Source organism: Serinus canaria, chromosome 3 (genome assembly GCF_022539315.1).
Source record: "Serinus canaria isolate serCan28SL12 chromosome 3, serCan2020, whole genome shotgun sequence".
NCBI lineage: Eukaryota > Metazoa > Chordata > Aves > Passeriformes > Fringillidae > Serinus > Serinus canaria.
This window is the reverse complement of record NC_066316.1, coordinates 43,273,602-43,292,293: the sequence shown is the minus strand read 5'-3', so window position 1 is coordinate 43,292,293 and position 18,692 is coordinate 43,273,602. Positions and strand designations below refer to the sequence as shown.

The following is an 18,692-nucleotide window of genomic DNA, read 5'->3' as shown; positions in this document are numbered from 1 at the left end:
TAGAAAGCTGTTCTGTTTTTGTGATGTACTGCCACTTGTGCTGTTCATTAGAGATGTTTGATCCAGAGTAGCTTTTACTCCAGTGGGAGAGAGAACAACCCAGTAGATGTTATTTTTGGAACCTGCTTTCCAAGATAGTTTGCTAAAACCCAGATTTTACAAGTGCTTTGACACACTAAAATTTTTCTTTGGGTCCAGTATGTTAGTTGAACAAGCAGACTGAGACTTGGATCAATTTACTTAATGTGCCTTATGGAGCAAGGCTCTTTAGAATTGCTTCTTGACGAGTTTTTATGGAGGCAGAAACTGTGGTCTGTGGTTTAGCTCAGCTCAGAACCCATTAGAACTAGAACATTAGATCAGGCCCTTTTTGCTTTATAGCTGATAGTAGTAACTGAGTAATGTTCAGCCCTTTATTTGCTGCTGCTCATGGCTCACATCGAGTTTGTTGCCGTAGCTCGTTCTCTCCGATTTTTGTAAGTGCCTACAACCTTCAGACACTTTGGATGTGAGCTTGCAAGGCGTCCTTTGTTTCCTCCTCACCCAATAACTGGCAGCACACTCTTTCTTTCTCGCTGCCAAGGGACATACTGCCAGCAGAGAGAGGTGGAAGCTATAACAGAAGGAGATGAAGACAACGAAGGCTGCTGCTGTTGCAAGCCCGGGCACTTGCCCCACCTGCTGTCGTGCAATGCAGCCTTCAACCTGCGCTGGCTGACGTGGGAGATCACCCGGAGCCAGTACATCCTGGAGGGATACAGCATCATCGACAACAACGCCGCCACCATGCTGCAAGTGTTCGACCTGCGCAGGATCCTCATCAGATACTACATCAAGGTAAACCCTCTGCTCAAGTGCACCTTGCTCCTAGGCAGCTTTGTCAAACAGAATGCTGCTTGGCTATAGAAGAAAGGGCATTTGAAGTTTTTTGCTTTGTGTTTATCCATCTGCTCTGCAGTCTGGCAGTCAGACTGACTTGATGTTAGATCATAGAACCATAGAATCATTTGGTTTGATCTAAAGATCGTCCGGTCCCAACCCTCCCCCTATGGCAGGGACACCTTCCACTGGAATTGGGATAATAATTCTTATCTCCCTTTGCTAAATTTAATTCTGATCACTTATATTACAGTTAGTCAGTTAGTACAGAAAATGGCAGGCATGCTTCAGTGGAGATCAAGAAGGTGAGTTACAACCTGTAGGGATAAAATCAGACAAAGTGTTCTTTCTTATGTTCTTACAACACTTCTCTAACAGTTTGTAATTTCTTCTTGCCTTGGCCTTTCCACTGTTCCCTTTTTTTTTCCCCTGGAAAATAAAAGGAAAGAAAGGTGTTAACAAGCATAAGGTTCTTGGGAAACTTCTGAAGAGCTGTTTCTCAAATGTACTTTTTTAGTAGTGCAAAGCCCCTCCTCACCTTCTGTTTTACATATATATCACAACACATTTGACGTTGGTTTATTACACTGATTACACATCAGTTCATTTACACCACTTCTATTATTGCATTGTTATTAAGATCACAATAACCACACAGATACTAATTTGTCAAAATAATTGAACCTTACAGTCTAGCAAGACATCTTCATCCTCTGCCACAACAATTCCCAATCCAGCAAATGAAGAATTTGTTGGGCTTTATAGTCTTCTATTGAAGCAGCAAGAGCCAAGTGCTGCTTGCTGTGCCACTGGTACTGCCATGAAGCCAATTGCTAAAGCTCCAAACCACCCTTGACAACTCCTTTTTACTTACATCTCCACAATTGTAAAAATCTGTCAGCTTCAGAGAGAGACCTCTTGTAAATAAGTTAATCACCATTTTTTGCAAATGAACCAGTGTAGTTAAAACAAGCTCATTGCTTTACAAAGCTGCTTTGATCATACAGTTGATTACTTCTGGGATTTCATAAATAATTTTGCAGGCAGTACAGCCTGGTAACCAACCTGCTTTGTTTAATAAACTATTTAGAAATAAAACTGCATGTGAGCATGATTTTTTCATTTTAGAAGTGGTGTTTGTGGCTATAAATTGTTTTAAAGAGATGTAACTAAGCTTAAAACAAAATAAAAAACCAACTCTTCTTTAATGAGTATATTGCTACAATTGGTTTGCTTTACTTTAGAAGGTAACCTGAATAACTGGAACATAAACTGGTGCAAGCTGGCAAATGACTCAGCTTTTGATGGGGAATGAGATTGAAAAAATCCTAGTCTGAGCTGCAATCAAATCAGCATTTTATTAGTTTAAAGCATTGAATAATTTTGCTTTTTATTGTGGTGTCACAGACATATTTTATGAAAAATCCTTCTGCTAGGATTTTTCTCCTGAGAGGCTGAGAGGCCTCAGAAACAAAACGTAAGCAATGATTATCTGCTGCTGTGGAATGCAACAAGTGGATCTGTGATTGGTCTCATGTGGTTGTTTTTAATTAATGGCCAATTACAGTCCTATTGTCTCAGACTCTCTGGTCAGTCACAAGATTTCATTATCATTCCATTCTTTTCTATTCCTTGCTAGCCCTCTGATGAAATCCTTTCTTCTATTTTTTTAGTATAGTTTTAGTATATAATTTTCTTTTAATATAATAAATATGATAAAATAATAAATCAGCCTTCTGAAACATGGAGTCAAGATTCTCATCTCTTCCCTTGTCCTGGGACCACTGTGGACACCACCACATACTAGAACTGGTTTTGTGCCTTAAAATCCTCCAATATATGGAGGATTTGTGGGAAGTGTGAAGTTCACCACATGGGATGTAAAAACTTAACTGAAAGGTAGTTTAGAGCTTCTGGTTCTGGACACACCTGAGAAGCAGCTGACATAGGTAAGAGGGCTTAGACAGACTTCTATCCCATGTGAGAGAGGTGTGGTTAGTTGATCCTGTTTTGAGTAGAAGGGAGTGGGTTAAATGCTCTCCATGTCACTCAGATGTGCTGTGGCTCCATCTCTGCTCTGTGCAGAGTTCATGTGCACTACTGGTGGCTCTGAAAGCATGAAAATCAAATCTCTTCTTGTTGGGTTAAGTTGAGCCAGTATTATTATATGGCACTGACAGAGCTTCATTCTCAAAAAGGTCAGTCTTCAATCTCAGGCTGTCAATCTCTACTCCTCCTTTTAGGGAAGGACAAACAGAAGATAATAATAACCTGTTGGCTCCTTCAGTATTAGCCTGGGCTGGGGCTCCCTTTAGTGAAGGGAGGGTGCACACAGGAAATCCCTTCTCTCGAATGTCACTTCCCAAAAGAAAGTTACCTGCATATTTTCTCCTGGTATTTTTAAAGTAATTAGCTTTTTCCATAAACAGGGGCTTTAAAAGGATTTGGTAAAATCTTTAATACAGCCTTGGAAAGTGCAAAGATTATAACATGTATTAGATCAACTTTTTTCCTGTTTGTTTAATGCTTGCTTCCAAATAAACAGTATCAAACACAGAGGTGAGAATTCATTCCTTCCCCAGCTCTTTCTTCTGGGGGAATGTAGATCAAGACCCTGTGCAGTTTCACTGTGAACTGATTCTCAAAGTCCTTCACACTTTCTTTTTAACACAGTGAAAGTAATTGTAAGAAGAACTATAGATAAGGCAGTGTTCAGGTCACATAAAACACAAACTCAGAAACCACTTAGGCTGGAGTTTCTGCAGGAACTGCACTTCCATTGCATTGAGCATTTGGAGTGTTTCTGGTTTATTCTCTGTAGCTTACAATGTTGTAAATATTTACCATATTGTTTCAGAAATGCCATATAGCTGAGGATGTACTTGTGCATAAAACATATCTTGTAAGAGTTACCAAGAGCAGAATTTAATTAGGTGACAGAAGATTTTGTTGTTTCTGAGTCTGATTACAAGTCTGATTTTTTTCCCAGCTGAATCAGCTTTTTTGTAAACACAGATGAGGATAATAAAAAAAGCAAACTCCATCTCAAAAATCAACAAAGAGAATGTATGCTTTGTTTTAGTTCTTCTATCCTTCAAGAATAATTACTATATTGGTCTTTTAAACAAGGAGTTACACTGAGAATCTTATTCCTAAATGATATTTATTTCATTTGCAGCTTCACTGACAGCCTAGATATGCATACATTTCTTATTATGGAAGGATTTTTATTCCCCACAAATAAAATGGGTCAGCTCCTATAGCCCTTCTGCATATATTTTGAAATAATTTCCTGCCCAGCTACTGTGATATTTTTCCCTTGTGCCTCTTCCATCTCTTCTCAATATATTCTTATTTAAACATCTTTTAGTATTCAAGAAGTCTGTGCATTCGCTGAGTGCTGTGTTTTCAGCTCCTATTGTTTCTGCATGAATCTTTTTTAAGGAGTGTATTGTTCTCCACATGCCAAGAAATTAAGGGTCCATCCTGTATGTATCTATCTGACTTGTCATTTTCCTCTGAAGCTGGATTCTCCTCTTACTTTTGTATGAAAAATAAACTTTGGAGAGCATCTGGGGTTTTTCAAAGGTCTGCTAGTGCTTCTGTCCTCTGTAATCCATCATATATTAATTTTATGCATTTATTTGCTTAGTACTCTTTCCATTGACTGGGTAAAGTAGAACTACATCATCTTCAGCCATGTATACTTGCTCCTCATTTGCTTTGGTATCTAACTCTAAATTAATATTATAAAACATTATAATGGGACTTTTCTGCTGATAGAACACACTAGAACTTGTTAAGTTTCATATTCTTTTGAAAATATGCCCTAAGTTGTGTTTGTATAGAATTTTTTTTATTTATTTACTTTTTTATTTATTATTATTTTAATGTGTCCAGACAGAGTGGTTAGAAAAACTTAGAAACTCAGGGACAGATATGAGATAGGTGTGTTGCTGCTTTCTAACAGTTATGTATTTGGTTAAAGAGCCCCTGCTGAATGCTCCTCCCCCTTCAGTGCTTTAAAAGAAAACTCAGTTACATCAGTTATCAGCTTTTTAACCCAACACGTAAAAAAAAAATCTATTATTCTTTACCTGCTGCATTGACAATTAAAAACTTGTGTTATACACATCTGTCACATCTCATCTTTGTGGCTAGTAAAGAATTAGGAAAGCATCATGCCCAGAAAACAATAAGTTTGCTGAGGAAAAAAAGTGCCCTGTTTTGAGGATGGGACCATCTACTGCTGTTTTTTCAGAACATGCCTAAGCTGTTATTGATATCACCTTCTCAGTGATAGACTCTAGAACCCCACTAATACTGACATGTTTGAATGCTGGAACTCTCTATTCCTGGCATTGTATGGATTTTCCTGGAAGGCAGAAGGATATTAAAAATACTGATTCTTTTTCTGTTGTCTGCTATCAATATCAATTATTGTCATCTTTTTAACTTGAACACTTTGTGAAGCAATAATGATGCTAAGGAGTAAAATGTAAGAAATAGATATTCTATTACAGTTCTTATCAGAGTCCTATTTGGCTTACTCTCTTCTGTGTAAAATATGTCTGCTTTAATCAGAGTGACTAACATTTGCACATTTTGCCAACAGAGTATAATATACTTTACAGCAAGTTCTCCCAAAATCCTGGAGTGGATAAAAGATGAATCCATCCAGAAGATTCTGCAGCCTTATGCAAAGTGGCATTATATTGAGCGTGACCTTGCCATGTTTAACGTTAACATAGATGAAGATTATGTTCCGTGTCTCCAGGGAATAACAAGGGCTAGCTTCTGCAGTGTTTATCTGGACTGGATTCAGTTCTGTGCCAGGAAAAGGGTGGAGGTATGTGCCAATTTTTTTTTTTTTTTTTTTTTTTTTTTTTAGTAGTATTAGTTTTAGTTCTTGGGATATGAGTGAAATGCTGCGTGGCTACTCTTTTACTTGCTCAGGATTAGTAGAATAAATTTTATTTCATATAAGCTTTTAGTTTTAATGTAAAAGGAAAACAGGTTTTGTGGAATGGAAAAAACGTATTTTTGAAACTACCTGTGTGCAAAAACTGGAGTCTTAAGGAGCATCAGTCTTTGAATACAGAACCATTTATTTTCTGTGCAAATTTCCAATAATGTTAATTTTGTCAGCTCTAGAAAGGACAGATGTATCAAGTGCTCGCAGAACTACTGCTAGAGCAGGCTCCACTTGGAGAATGTCACTAGTTCCTTCAGTGTTGCCAGTGATTGGTACATTTGCCAAATGTCTGTGAGGCCTGTGCATCCCTTTCAGGAATTTGTGTACAGTTGCAGGATGGTAAGGGAGTGCATGGCACACTCCCTGCTGGCACAGGTTCCCTCTGACAGCTCGTGACTCTAACGTGAACCACGCCACAGAACCGTGTGCAACCACTGCAGCTCTGGAAGGTCAAGGGCAGATGTGCAGCTGTGCATTTGCATGCTCTGAGCCACTAAGATTACTGATGGTCAGCAGTTGTTTGTCAGAAATGCACTGCTGTATTTCCATGGAATACTCGGAATAGCCCAGAGGGAGAGTACAGTTTCAAACGAGCATATTGTCTCCATCTAATTTTCTGATTATTGCTGATAGCGACAAAAGTGGAGAAGTGTCTCTTTCCTGGCCATGATGTGCTGTATTTGTGCATTTTTCAACTCAGGATCACAGAATGCACATCCCGTTACTGACCTTAGCTGGTGTGACATCACTGAACCTCTCTTGAAACATCACCAAATATTTCTGGCCCACTTTGGTTCCTTCTCATGACTCTGATGCTGAGTACTATTCCACCAGTTCCCCTGCATATCATTATATTGATAATGTTTTCGTTGAATTGTCTTCTGAGACATTTCCAAAACACCATCTCCTCCTACTAGGAATACTTCACTTCTTTCTCTTCTCCATGTCTTGGCTCCCAAGTTCTGACACACAAAGAATTGCACGGTGTGGGGAAAGCCACTGTTAATTGATGCCTTTCCACTTGTGCTCTGCCTTAGGTTTTCAAATTCAATAATAGATTTAGGGATGTCAATAGACTTGAAACAAGTTAGACTTCAAAAGGCAGATTAATGCCTGCACTGGTGCCACACACACACACACGTATCTTTTTGTTACATGTTTTACCTTTGTTTTCTAATTCACTGACTGTAGAGAAGCACATTTCATGTAGGAGGTGGGATAAAAAAACCCAAGTTCACTGTACACATAACCCAGAAAATCAATATATTTTGTAGAAGGAGCTACATTCTCCATTATAATTAGCTTCAGTTTTAGAGTCAAAGAAAGCTCTAAGAAATCACTCATTGCATGGACTGAAACAATAATATGTATCCTCCTGAAGATTAACATGCATGAGGCGTTGTTCCAGTTTTTTCCTCCTGCTTGGTAGCAAAGTTTTCTTTGTGAAAATTTCATTAAAAGACCTCTCCTGAGCTAGTAAACATAAATGCAATATTCTGAGTGCTTGTTAAAATGGGCAGTCAGTGTCATCAACCATTTAGATATTATTCACTGAAAGTGTTATTCACTGAAAGTGTGTGCATCTGAACTTTTCCAAAGATATTGTACTTGTGAAATCTGTGGTAAGGTTTCATAGGAACTGTGGTCCACAAAAAAGGTTTTGGCTGTCTCCAATTGCAGTGTCTCCCAACAACAAGGAACCTCCTCCAGTTTAGAATCTCAGATCTGGGAGGAGTGGAAACAAAAACAAAAACCGTACAATAAAACATCACTGCCACCAAAGCTCCTTTCCCTTGGGATCTCACTACCTGACAATGGAAAGTTCTGTTTCCAGCCAGCGGGCAAAACAAGCTTGCATTTTGCAAAAATCCTCTGATGGTGATGATCTTCCTTCTTGGTCTGTTTAATTGCAAAGAATGTTTTGGTGTGCAGGTCCAGCTACATGCAAATGTTACGAATGTCACTATTTGTGGTGCTTTTAAATGTGATGTTTGCACTTAAGAGTAACGTGCTAATCTTCAAACTTTGCAGCACCTGGACAGCGATGAGGATTCTCCTCTAGTGACGCTTTCCTTTGCCTTGTGTATTCTGGGTCGGAGAGCTTTGGGAACTGCATCTCACAATATGGCCATCAGGTAATCTTAGGAATCCCTTTTTCCTCGTGTTAAAACAAAGACATGTTGTCTTTTTTCGCAATGTGGGATCTCTAGAGAAGATTGAATCAAGGTAAAATCTCATTCCTCCATAAAATGTTTTCTGTCATTCCTGGTCATCTTTTTCTTTGTGGTTGGCTAAGTAACTAACACCAGTCTTTATTTTGGAGGGCAGAGCAGAATTTTTGATTGAAAGAATGGGTACCAATGGTTTTTGCTTGTGTTCACTCATGCCTGGCTACTGGAATGCTGTCCTTCCTCTGGCCTTCCAGTAGAAGGAAGAAATCTACAGAATGGAAAGAAACTGCTGTCATCTGAGTTGTAGTTAGCTAAATAATAATAAATGTATGAGGGTTCTCCTCTGCATTCCTCAGGGGTCTATTCCTGTTCATTGTGCCACTTCATTCTGGCAGCTAAGGAGGGGGAGAACCTCTCATTTCCTGAGGCTGCAGCTTTGTCTTTTCTCAGTCTACCTAGCTCTTTTGTTCATTCATTCTAAACACTTCTTCCTAGGAAATCTGGTTAATTAAAATATGCTTCAATTGAGATTGTTTCTAAATATGCTCTTCATCTTATATTTTCGTTAGGGATTCTTCCATTTTCACTGGGAGTTCTGAGTTATTTGGGTTTTATACAGTATAATTTACACTGTGCTATAGATGAGGCATTTTATTAATGAAATAATGAATTTTTTAATGGACTTTAACTTCCCACATAATTTAGGGGTTTATTAGGTTTATTTGAACCCTCTGTGTGCACAGGAGCTTAGTAACAATGGAGAAGCTGTATTTATTCAGCTTCTAAGTGACCTTGCTGTGTGGGCACAGAATGGTGAGCAAAGCTACCTAGACCTCTATCAACATGCTCCTTAGAGAGGATTTTTCTTACTAACAAGCAAGCAGAGACAGCATGTGTGATTTTGAAGGCATTTTGTTAAAGCAGTCTATTTAAATATTCATTCTAGCTTTGTTATCTGTTGAGACGTTTATAACATTTTGCTTTATGTCTTCCATGCAAAATGTTTGTGGCTCACGTGGCTTATTTCTTGTTGTGCTGCTGATTTCTGCTTTCTAAAGTTGCTTTTGTCATCTATTTTCTACTAGTCTTTGCACATTCCTTTCCTGTAGTAGTTTTCTTCTGGGCACCATTTCTTCTCCCTTCATTTCTATTCACTCAAATTAGTGTGATGTTAGGTAAGTAATTGGTATTTTTTAAATTGTCCTGGTTTTTTGATGATCCAAATTTTAGAGTTTGGGGACATGATGGGAAAGTTTATGTGCATTTATTATATTTGTTTGATAAAAGACTAAAGTGATTTTTGATCTGTGCCTGCAATAGATAGGTCACAGTGATATTAGGAATTCGTCTGAAAATAACACAAAAGGTTCCTAAAACTGTCATCACATTGCACATACTTTCCACAGGATCTTAAAATCTTCATTACAATGCTTTGGCTCTAGTACAGATACAATAACAATGTCCCCTATTTGTACTGGCTTACATGGTTAGTAGCTAATACAAAGGGATAATATTATCAGAGACTTTCCAAAGCTTAACATGGAAAGTATGAATATTGAGGATAATTATTTGTATAGTGTTCTGTAAAGATTTTAATAATAATTTCAGGAGTCAGCTATACCATGTCTTTTCAAAATCTGACAAATACCAATGAACTGGATTACTTCCTCTCTTTTGATAAGTGGACTCTCCATATTTAAAAATACTTTTCTTAGGGAGGGAAGGTCTGCAGAAAGGCAAAAACTGGGGTAGTCATCTGAGGTGCACAGCTCTGTCCCTTTTTTTAATCTGTTCTATATAATCTTCAATTAAGCCCTGGTTTTCTTTTTATTAAGCAAGTGCTCCAGGGCAGTATCAAATAATTGTATTTTTAAAATGTATTTTGTGACATGAAAGGGACTAAGTGGAAGCTTCTGTCGGTATCTTTTCCAATGCTATTTCACAAAAGCTTTCCCTGGAAAAGTTTCACTGTGGAAAAACTGTGTCACTTTCCCACCTGGCTCAATTGCCTTTAATGCATTTCCACTGTCAGAAGGATCTGGACAAATAGAAAAGGAATCCGAGTAGCACAGTTGAAGTTATAAATTGCTGCAGCTACAAAACACGACTTTAGCTTGGTAAAATACATTTCTTCTTGTCTTTCAGAATGTATATATTCACTGACAAAACCAAGTTAGTAGAAATTATTAACTAAGTAGGGAGGTGGATACCTTACCCCCCTGACATCAAGACCTTTATCAACAGAAATCCCCCAAACACATTCACTTGAGCATGAAGGGCACCCTACTTCCGTTGTTCATTGCTTCAGACAGATCTGCACAACTTGTTTAAGCACAAATTAGCAGTCAGTCAGTGAGACTCCAATAGGAATATCATTATACAGCAAGCATGCCAGGGGAAGGAGACTTTGTCCAATGTGTGCAATGCTGATGAGGCCAGGACATGCTCGTGAGAATTGTCTTTAGGCACTCCTCCCTCTGTGTTTGGCAGAGCACAGCAGCTCTCACCAAGGGCAATCTCCAGTGTTCTGCTGGTCCTTGCCCCCAGCTCTCAGACTGCTGCAGGTCTGCATTCAGTCACGTGGGGCAGAGGTTACTTAAGGTCCTCAGAAGCCAGAGGAACGTTTCCTTGAGTGATGCTTCACAATCCTTTCTTTGAAAAGGTGCCATGATATTTTGGGGACCTTTCAGAGCCTACTGGTGCTGAAGAGGGTTTTAGTTTTCTTAGGAATGATTGGAGCAGGCAGCCCCACAGCCAGATGTGTGCATGAGAGGGAGATGTACCACATGCATGAGGTTGGAACTAGATGATCTTTAAGGTCCCTCCTAACCCAGGCTATTCCATGACTCTGGCTGTTGGGGTGTGGCTCATTTTGTCAGAGGTCCGGGCTCCTAACACGTTTTGTCATGCTCAAATGCTGGATTACAAAAATACAGATTTAGGTTACTTTGGTAAGTCCTGAGAATTTATCTTGGGATAAAAGATAAATTAATTCTATTAATTCTCTCTGAGGAGCATCTTGTGTACAGCATTTCTGGAGCTTTGGGGGTGGGTTTGAGGTGTAAGGGCCAGGTAGGCATTGAACTCTTCTCACTGTATGAAGCGTTTCAGATGTTCAGAGGAAGCAAACCAGCCAAGAATCTGCTGTGCTCTGCAGTTCATGTTTCGTTCTCAGGGGTGACTATGCAGGTATTGGAAACTTTCTCTGGACTAAATCTAGTCCTTGCTGTGTCTTGGAGGAGTGAGTGACAGTCACCCAACTGCTGTGCAGTGGAGCAAAGGTAATGTTACCGTGGGCTACAGAGTTGAGAGTCAAGTTTACATTGTGTATGCAAACTATCAATTTGCACTCATTTACACATGATTTTGTCTAATCTGTTAATCAGCAAATGTCACTGTGTAAACCAAGATTTTAAATGCTCTTATATAATGTATGTAAATAATTATTCACTGTACCTGTTCATGTAAATGTCAGTAGAAACCCAACATTAACACTAGATTACATAATAAGTGCATTCATTAAGGAGGCAGAACATTGCAATGCAAATCACTTGCTCTTTTAAACTGTCATTAGGAGGCATCCTGCACAAAATGCAATTTGAAGAATGACATGACATTACCATTAACTTATTCAAATGTGGGTGATATGTTTAGTTGTGTATTTGTTAAAAAATTACAGAATAATTTTATTCAGCCACTAAAGCTACTAGTAAAGAAATATTTACTAAAAATTTCAAATTTGGAAAAATACAAAAATGTCTCAGTAAAGCATGTCTCATCAGATACTTCCAATACTACCAAGAGTGGCTGCTCAGGTTCCCCAAGCTCAGTTTGGACAAAGGGTCATTCCAAGGAATGCCTCTGCCTGGACGAGCTGCTGCTCACTTTGAAAGCCAGGGAAGAAGCTGGCCACACTTGCCTTGTCCTACCTGGTCACCCCACTGCACTGCCCAGCATCTGGGGGAAGGGGAAGTCACAGAGGGCACGGGACATGGCACCACAGGGCTGCTGCTGGAGCTGCACTGCTGGTGGGAGTTCAACAGACAGTGCAGCTTGATGTCTGCCAGAGCTGAGCAGGGCAGAAAAGTTTAACTCTTAGCTCACAACCACTGTCATCTAAAATATCCAATTAGAGGGGCTACCACTGAAAATATTTCAGGTGAACTATGACATTCAGGTCATGACTAGCTCACAGACATGCCTGTCCCTTTATTCCTTAAATAAACCTACAGTTAACACTGGAGAAGGTCTGCAGGTACAAAATACACACTGAGATATTCACCAGCTCATTAGTCTGCATCCATACTGTTTTCAGGCTGGCACTAAATGCTTTTAGTTTCAGCTGTTGGAGCAGCATGAGGAATGCAGTAGGAGGGAGTATTTGCTTTGGCACTGTTGCCCTCCCTCTGGTGTATGTGGTGCTACTTAATCTCCTCTTTTCTGCACCTTCAAGGGGCTGACAGTTCCCACACACCTACCAGCCTTGTTCTAAGATAGCTTGCAGTTGTGGCAGCAGCTTTTCAGGTTGTTAGCTCAGAGGGTTGGAAATGTTGCCAGATACCATAGTTATGTCTCTTACAGATTAACGTTGTTTCTTTGACATGTAATTTTACCTTAACTTGTTTTTAAAATATTTTGAACCAGCCTGTAACTACAGCAGATTACTAATTGAGGTATGTTAAAAGTGGGCCAAGAAAACAGCAACAACCTTGAGTGAGGCCTGAGATCAAAGTGGTTGAGAGTCAGGCCTGAGATCAAAGTGGCTGACTTTTACAGCTTCGTAATAATCTCATTAGTGTCTTCAGGAGAGAGCATAACAATGGGAAGAATAACGAGAGCTGTATCTTATATGGATTAAGGAGGCTGCATGTTACAGAAGTAATGGCTCGAGATAGTGTCACATTATAGGCAGAATGTGCCCAAAAGCCTCATTACAATTGTCAGGAGAATAAAAGATGCCCATGGTTTTGTGAATACAGCAATCTCCTCCAGACCGTTCTGGTGGAAAATACAATTCATAAAATAATTGACTCTCAGCCTCTCACAACTACTGCCACCACTGATTTGCTCCTTGTAGCAGTCATGTTTGTTCTTAAAAATCCCCTGATTTAGAGAACTTATTATGCAGAGGGATGACAAATGAATGAGCCTCCCCTAAGCCCAGGGAGAGCTGTACTTGCTTCCCCCTGCTCCCTCTGCTGATGCTGGGCTGCAGTTTGCATGGCTGTCCTAGTCCTGGCCATGCCTTCAGCACATCCTGCTCTTCACAGCAGCCTGTTTGGCTGGTGCTGATGCCTGTAGGGCACTTGGATGTGGATGCTAGCTTTGTGTCTGCTCTGGTGTTCAGATTTGACTCTGAGACCCTCTCAAGATGTAAAAGCCAGTTCTCTCTCCTGCCTACTCCTCCCTTCATCCCAGCCAACTTTTCAGAGCAAATACAGGGGGTGTTATGTGGGGAGAAACTATGCTACAGATCATCATTAAATGCAGAGTTCAAGGTAGCTTTTAAATTTCATCCTGGGAAGAATATTTAGGTACAGAAAGTTTTTTTTCCAGAAAAGGATTCAGCTGTGTATGCTGATGTTTTCTGGTGGGTGGGCAAGTGAAAGGAGCCTTCCTGATGCGTAGTCTTTTCAAAGGGGGCAATAGTCACATATTTCACCATGCTGGCTGCAGTCATCATTCTCCCCCCACCCTCCCAGCTGGCTCATTCTGGGGCTTTCCTAGCTGTTAAGCAGGGTTTGAGTATATTATCATTCTCTGAACTGTGGGGATGATGGATTGAAGGTCAGTGGGGACCAGGACTCAGTCCTTAAGGACACATAATAACTCCCACTGAAATCAATGCTTGAATGTTTTGAAGATCAGAGTGTGCCTGTCTCACACAGGCATGTTTTAATGCATAACTTAGTACTAATAAATGCAAATCAGTTAAGAATTCATAAAAGTTTCTCTGTACTCCTTATGTTCCCAGCAGTGACAGCAGCCCTGCCTTTCTGGCTAGTTTTGGTCCCACGGCTTAGTTGATTTGTATTACATGATCCTTTCATGGAGAAAATCAGTATCCAGTTGTTTCTCTAGTAACAACATATGTATTTCCACTTTAATTTCTAAGACATGCTACCCACCAAGAGCAAAATTAAAATGCATTTCAGCTGAAGCTGGCCAAGCATTCTCCCAGTCTCTTCTTCCTCTCTCTGAGAAGAGAATCTATTGAAAATATTTTCTTTCTTTTTTTATAAAATAATTAGGAAAGCTCAATTATGTGGAAAGATTGTGTCCTCTAGAGAAAGGCTGAGCAGTAATGAAAACTACTAACATCTTAATACAGCTTTTCCCCAGAGTCTTTACAATCTAGAAGATCAACTGTTGTAGAAGTGAGTGAAATCTTAGCAGGTAGATGAAACCATATCCTGTGGGTTTGCAAGATATGCCTGTTTTTAACAGATGGTTCTGTTTTCCTCAATTTTGAGATCACTTCTTCAGAGCAACATTGGGACACCAGTAACCTACAAGCATTATACAAGTGACAGTGGCATGGGAATCTTCTAATTCAGGGCACAGATCAGAGCTGAAGACTGATGGTTTCCCTTCACAAAGCCCTTGCACAACCATCTTCTAACAACTACCTGATTTTGTAGCCTTTACCTTGTGCTTGTATCTCAGCTCCAAGCAAGCCATCATGCAAGGCCAGGCAGAACTGCCTACATCTGGTTTCCTACATTACAAAAAAGAAACCCAGTGTGTATTTGCTTTAGGGCTCACTGTTTGAGTAGGAAGCACCTGTTGGTTAATTCCTGCTCTCACCTGGTTTGCTGAACAGTTCTGAAATTTAGTATTCTCAGTACATCTGCTTTAATGTTCACATTTAGGTTTGAATGTAGTGAGAAAGGTCTTAGATTTCCTGAAAGTATTTTTTTCTATTATTATTTTTCACTCACAAGGAGAAGTGCTAACAGTACTATCAATAAACTTTCAAATAAGGAAGCAGCTTCTGCTGGCTGCACAGGGAGTGCAGCTGGCACTCTGACCTGGTCTCTTTGGCACAGCAGCAGAGGAGCAGTGCCCTGAGACACCCTGTGACTCAGTCACCCATCCTGAGGACATCCTTCATTCCATCCATCTCATGGCCAGTCATTTACAGAGCACACAGAAGGAAAACTGCCTTTCCCAAGGAATGGGATTTTTTGCCAAAGAAACGTGATGTGACCCCTGCAGGCACTCACCTTGGGCCAGAGGGTCACTGGCCACTGCACAGGTCAGCAGGAGGCTGGTGAATGACAGATCTGGCTTGGAGAGATGGGAATGACTTCTGGGAATGACTGCTGCCTTTCTCTTACAGCCTGGACTCTTTTCTTTATGGGCTCCATGCGCTGTTTAAAGGAGACTTCCGGATAGCAGCCAAAGATGAGTGGGTCTTTGCTGACATGGATCTGCTGCATAAGGTTGTTGCCCCAGCAATCCGAATGTCTCTGAAGCTGCATCAGGTAGGGTATTTATATATGTATTTATTTTTGACATTTACTATTGTGTCAGTTTTCTCAAGAAAATGCAGGATACCTCAGCAATTGTCCAAAGGAGGGGAAAAAAAAAAGAAAAAAAAAGAGGGAAATTGAGTACTTACCACTTTATTCTTAGAAACATCCTTCACCAATATGGAAGAGTTTGGCATTTATTTATTTTGCATTCACTTGATGTTCTTTTCTGAACCCCCCTAGCTGCCCATTTGAAAGCACTTTGCAGAGCTTGACCCTGCATTTTTCATCAAAAGAAAGCAGAAAATCTTGTCATATGCTACTTGTTTGGATAATATAAAGGTGGTTTCTAGATTGAAGGGAAATCCATTGATCATGCTGATTTCACTGCTAATTTCAGGTCAGGCTCTGTATAGCTTGGAGTTGATTTTGTTCCTATTCTGGCACATTATGATTTAGTATCATATGCTTTTATCATTAGTGATATTTATAATTGTTCTGGATTGTTACTTACTGAACTGCTGTGAATTTGTATCTGCTTCTTTGACACAATAATTTTATGATGTTATCGCTGGCCGTGGTGCTGCTGGATGAAATTTCAGTATTGTGGTATTTGCTGATGGATTCCCAGTCTGTGCTATTTTGGGTGGTGTTTTGTGAATAAAAATAAGAATTTCCACAAGAACTGTGGACTGTCCTAGCAAAATCTGTCTCCAACTTACCCAAAAGCTCTGCCTCCATAGTTTCACACTCCATTAAAAAAAAAAAAAAAGAATAAAAAGAATAAGCTGGTATTCTCCAAGTGCCTTTGTCCAGTGTAGTCATGGGATCAGAACAGGTTACAATAAAACCAAAATTGTACCTTTCTATCTCACTGTTAAATGAACCTCCCAAAAGACATTCTTTAGCAAGTGTCAAGTCACTTGGAGGGGAGTGACAGCTGGCAACTGTTTGGGAGCCAGTATTTTATTTACTGTCAATAATTTTTGTGTTCTCACCAATGTATCTGACCTGTTCAATACTTTTTCCTGTACGAGCAGGACCAGTTCACGTGCCCAGATGAGTATGAGGACCCAGCAGTTTTGTACGAAGCCATCCAATCCTTTGAAGAAAAGGTTGTGATTTGTCACGAAGGGGACCCGGCCTGGCGCAGCGCAGTCCTGTCCAACCGGGAGGAGCTGCTGACTCTCAGACACGTGGTAGATGAAGGAGCAGATGAATATAAAGTTATCATGCTCCACAAAAGCTACCTGAGCTTCAAGGTGATCAAGGTACATATGCCATCTTTCTAATATTGCAGTAATTTAGGACTGTGGTAACTAGCACTATTGCTGAGTAATGTGGCTGAAAGGAGAAGTTAATAATTGTTTTTAAAGTAGGGACTGGAGGCCAAAAGAGCTCTCTTCAATTGACTTCCATTTTGCCACCTGCGTTTGTGTCTCTGAAATAACATTCCAGGCTTTACCAGGGAGTAGCTGCAAAAGTTCATAAAAAGCTGTTGGTGCAAAAACACAATGTGTTTGCACACTCAGCCACTGCTGTTCTACTTAGATCCTGTAGTTCTGCATCTTGAGTAGCAAATGTTTTCGCATGATCTGCATGTTTTAACCCCCCTGCAGGTCAACAAGGAGTGTGTCAGAGGGCTTTGGGCTGGCCAGCAGCAGGAACTGATTTTCTTACGCAATCGTAACCCGGAGAGAGGAAGCATCCAGAACAATAAGCAGGTGTTGCGGAACTTAATTAATTCTTCATGTGATCAGCCACTGGGATATCCAATGTATGTTTCCCCCTTAACCACCTCGTACCTTGGGACACACAGCCAACTGAGGAACATTTGGGGGGGACCTGTCAGTTTGGACAACATTAAAAAGTGGTTCAAATCCAAGTGGTTAAGGTAGGTGTTAAATTTTGGCTATGCTGATAAGAAACTCTGCAGTCTCAGTTTCACTGTATTTTCTGTTAAAAGAGAGTAATTCTGTATTGTTATCTATGAGTAAAAAAATTAACTGCAAGTAATAACAGAATATAACAAAATAGTGCTGCAAATAGAACAGAAAGAAAATCCATTAACTCGTTCATGACAAAGCTTTCTACTTGGTCAGCAAGAGTCATTCAAATCACATGGCACCACAGACACTTCCCTCATTCCATGGAATTTTACTGTTTATGCCATCTAAATAAGGGTATCTTTTCTGTAACTCTGACCATGAGTAAATGTACTGGTGGATTTTGGTGAGTTATGCTCCAAAGCTTTGGCAGTTAGACATGCACCCCCAAATTATTGTTCTTGACCAAAGCACACCTAAAAATGTACTTGCTATTCACCAAAACTGCCTGATTTCTCCTAGCTATGTATGATCAGTACCTGACACTGCATCTCCCATTCCTACTTGCACTTTTAACACAACAGTAGCTCCCTTGCCTCATTCTCTGCCCTGTAGCAACAGGGGAGGAAAGGCAGGGCACCATGGAGACAGGATGGGAGCCAGCTTGCATACCAAGACCTGTGTTAAAATGTCAATATTATATTTGATGGCTTAACATGCTAGTTTCCCACTATGCAGCCCATCCCTCTGAGCTCTCTCCAGCCCATTCCTCTTGGCTACTTGGTTATCTCAGGCAGAAGTTAATCTTGGGAGACCACTGTAACATTAGATAAAGATCCCTAAGGTATTTCAGGATTCCAAAGCCAATAAACATAGACAATTGGATTGTGTCATATACAATTTTGTTCCAAGAAAGCTCATCTTTGCCATCTCATAAAATGTCACAAGACCTGCAGTGGTGTGAGAGAGAACACTCTTGGAGGGCACCTAACACTGGTGACACAACTTTTCACGTGCAACAAGTGGCTGACCCTGTGTGTGTTCCTGCAAACAGAATGCGAAAGGACTGCCATGCAGCAGCTCACCACGAGAGAGGGAATGTTGAAGAGGTGGATAGTGCAGGGGGGTCTTCATCTAGCAACAATTCCACAGGGAATTCAAGCCAGAGCAGTAGCTCACAGCCCACCAGGGATGGAACCCCTCAGCTGCAAACTTCATCTCAAGAGGTCCACCAGCGGGCAGGTATTTGCACAATTTACTGGCCTTTCTCTGGAGTCTTCTTCTGGGGGGTCACATGGGCAGATGCCTTTGGGGAGTACTCAAATGCAGTGGAAAACTAATTTTAGAAAGAGAGTGCAGTTTGTCT

At 40.3% G+C, this 18,692-nt stretch overlaps 1 protein-coding gene across 1 annotated transcript in view; it reads left to right on the top strand.

The window, feature by feature from the left end:
• The window catches only part of PCNX2 (pecanex 2), a 151,410-nt gene that overhangs the window by 122,977 nt on the left and 9,741 nt on the right, over positions 1-18,692 (top strand). Inside the window, exons 26-32 of the mRNA XM_050972315.1 lie at positions 584-837; positions 5,495-5,728; positions 7,886-7,989; positions 15,368-15,512; positions 16,541-16,771; positions 17,120-17,394; positions 18,381-18,568. Coding sequence (XP_050828272.1) covers positions 584-837; positions 5,495-5,728; positions 7,886-7,989; positions 15,368-15,512; positions 16,541-16,771; positions 17,120-17,394; positions 18,381-18,568 — 1,431 coding nt within the window. The remainder of the gene's footprint in view (positions 1-583; positions 838-5,494; positions 5,729-7,885; positions 7,990-15,367; positions 15,513-16,540; positions 16,772-17,119; positions 17,395-18,380; positions 18,569-18,692) is intronic.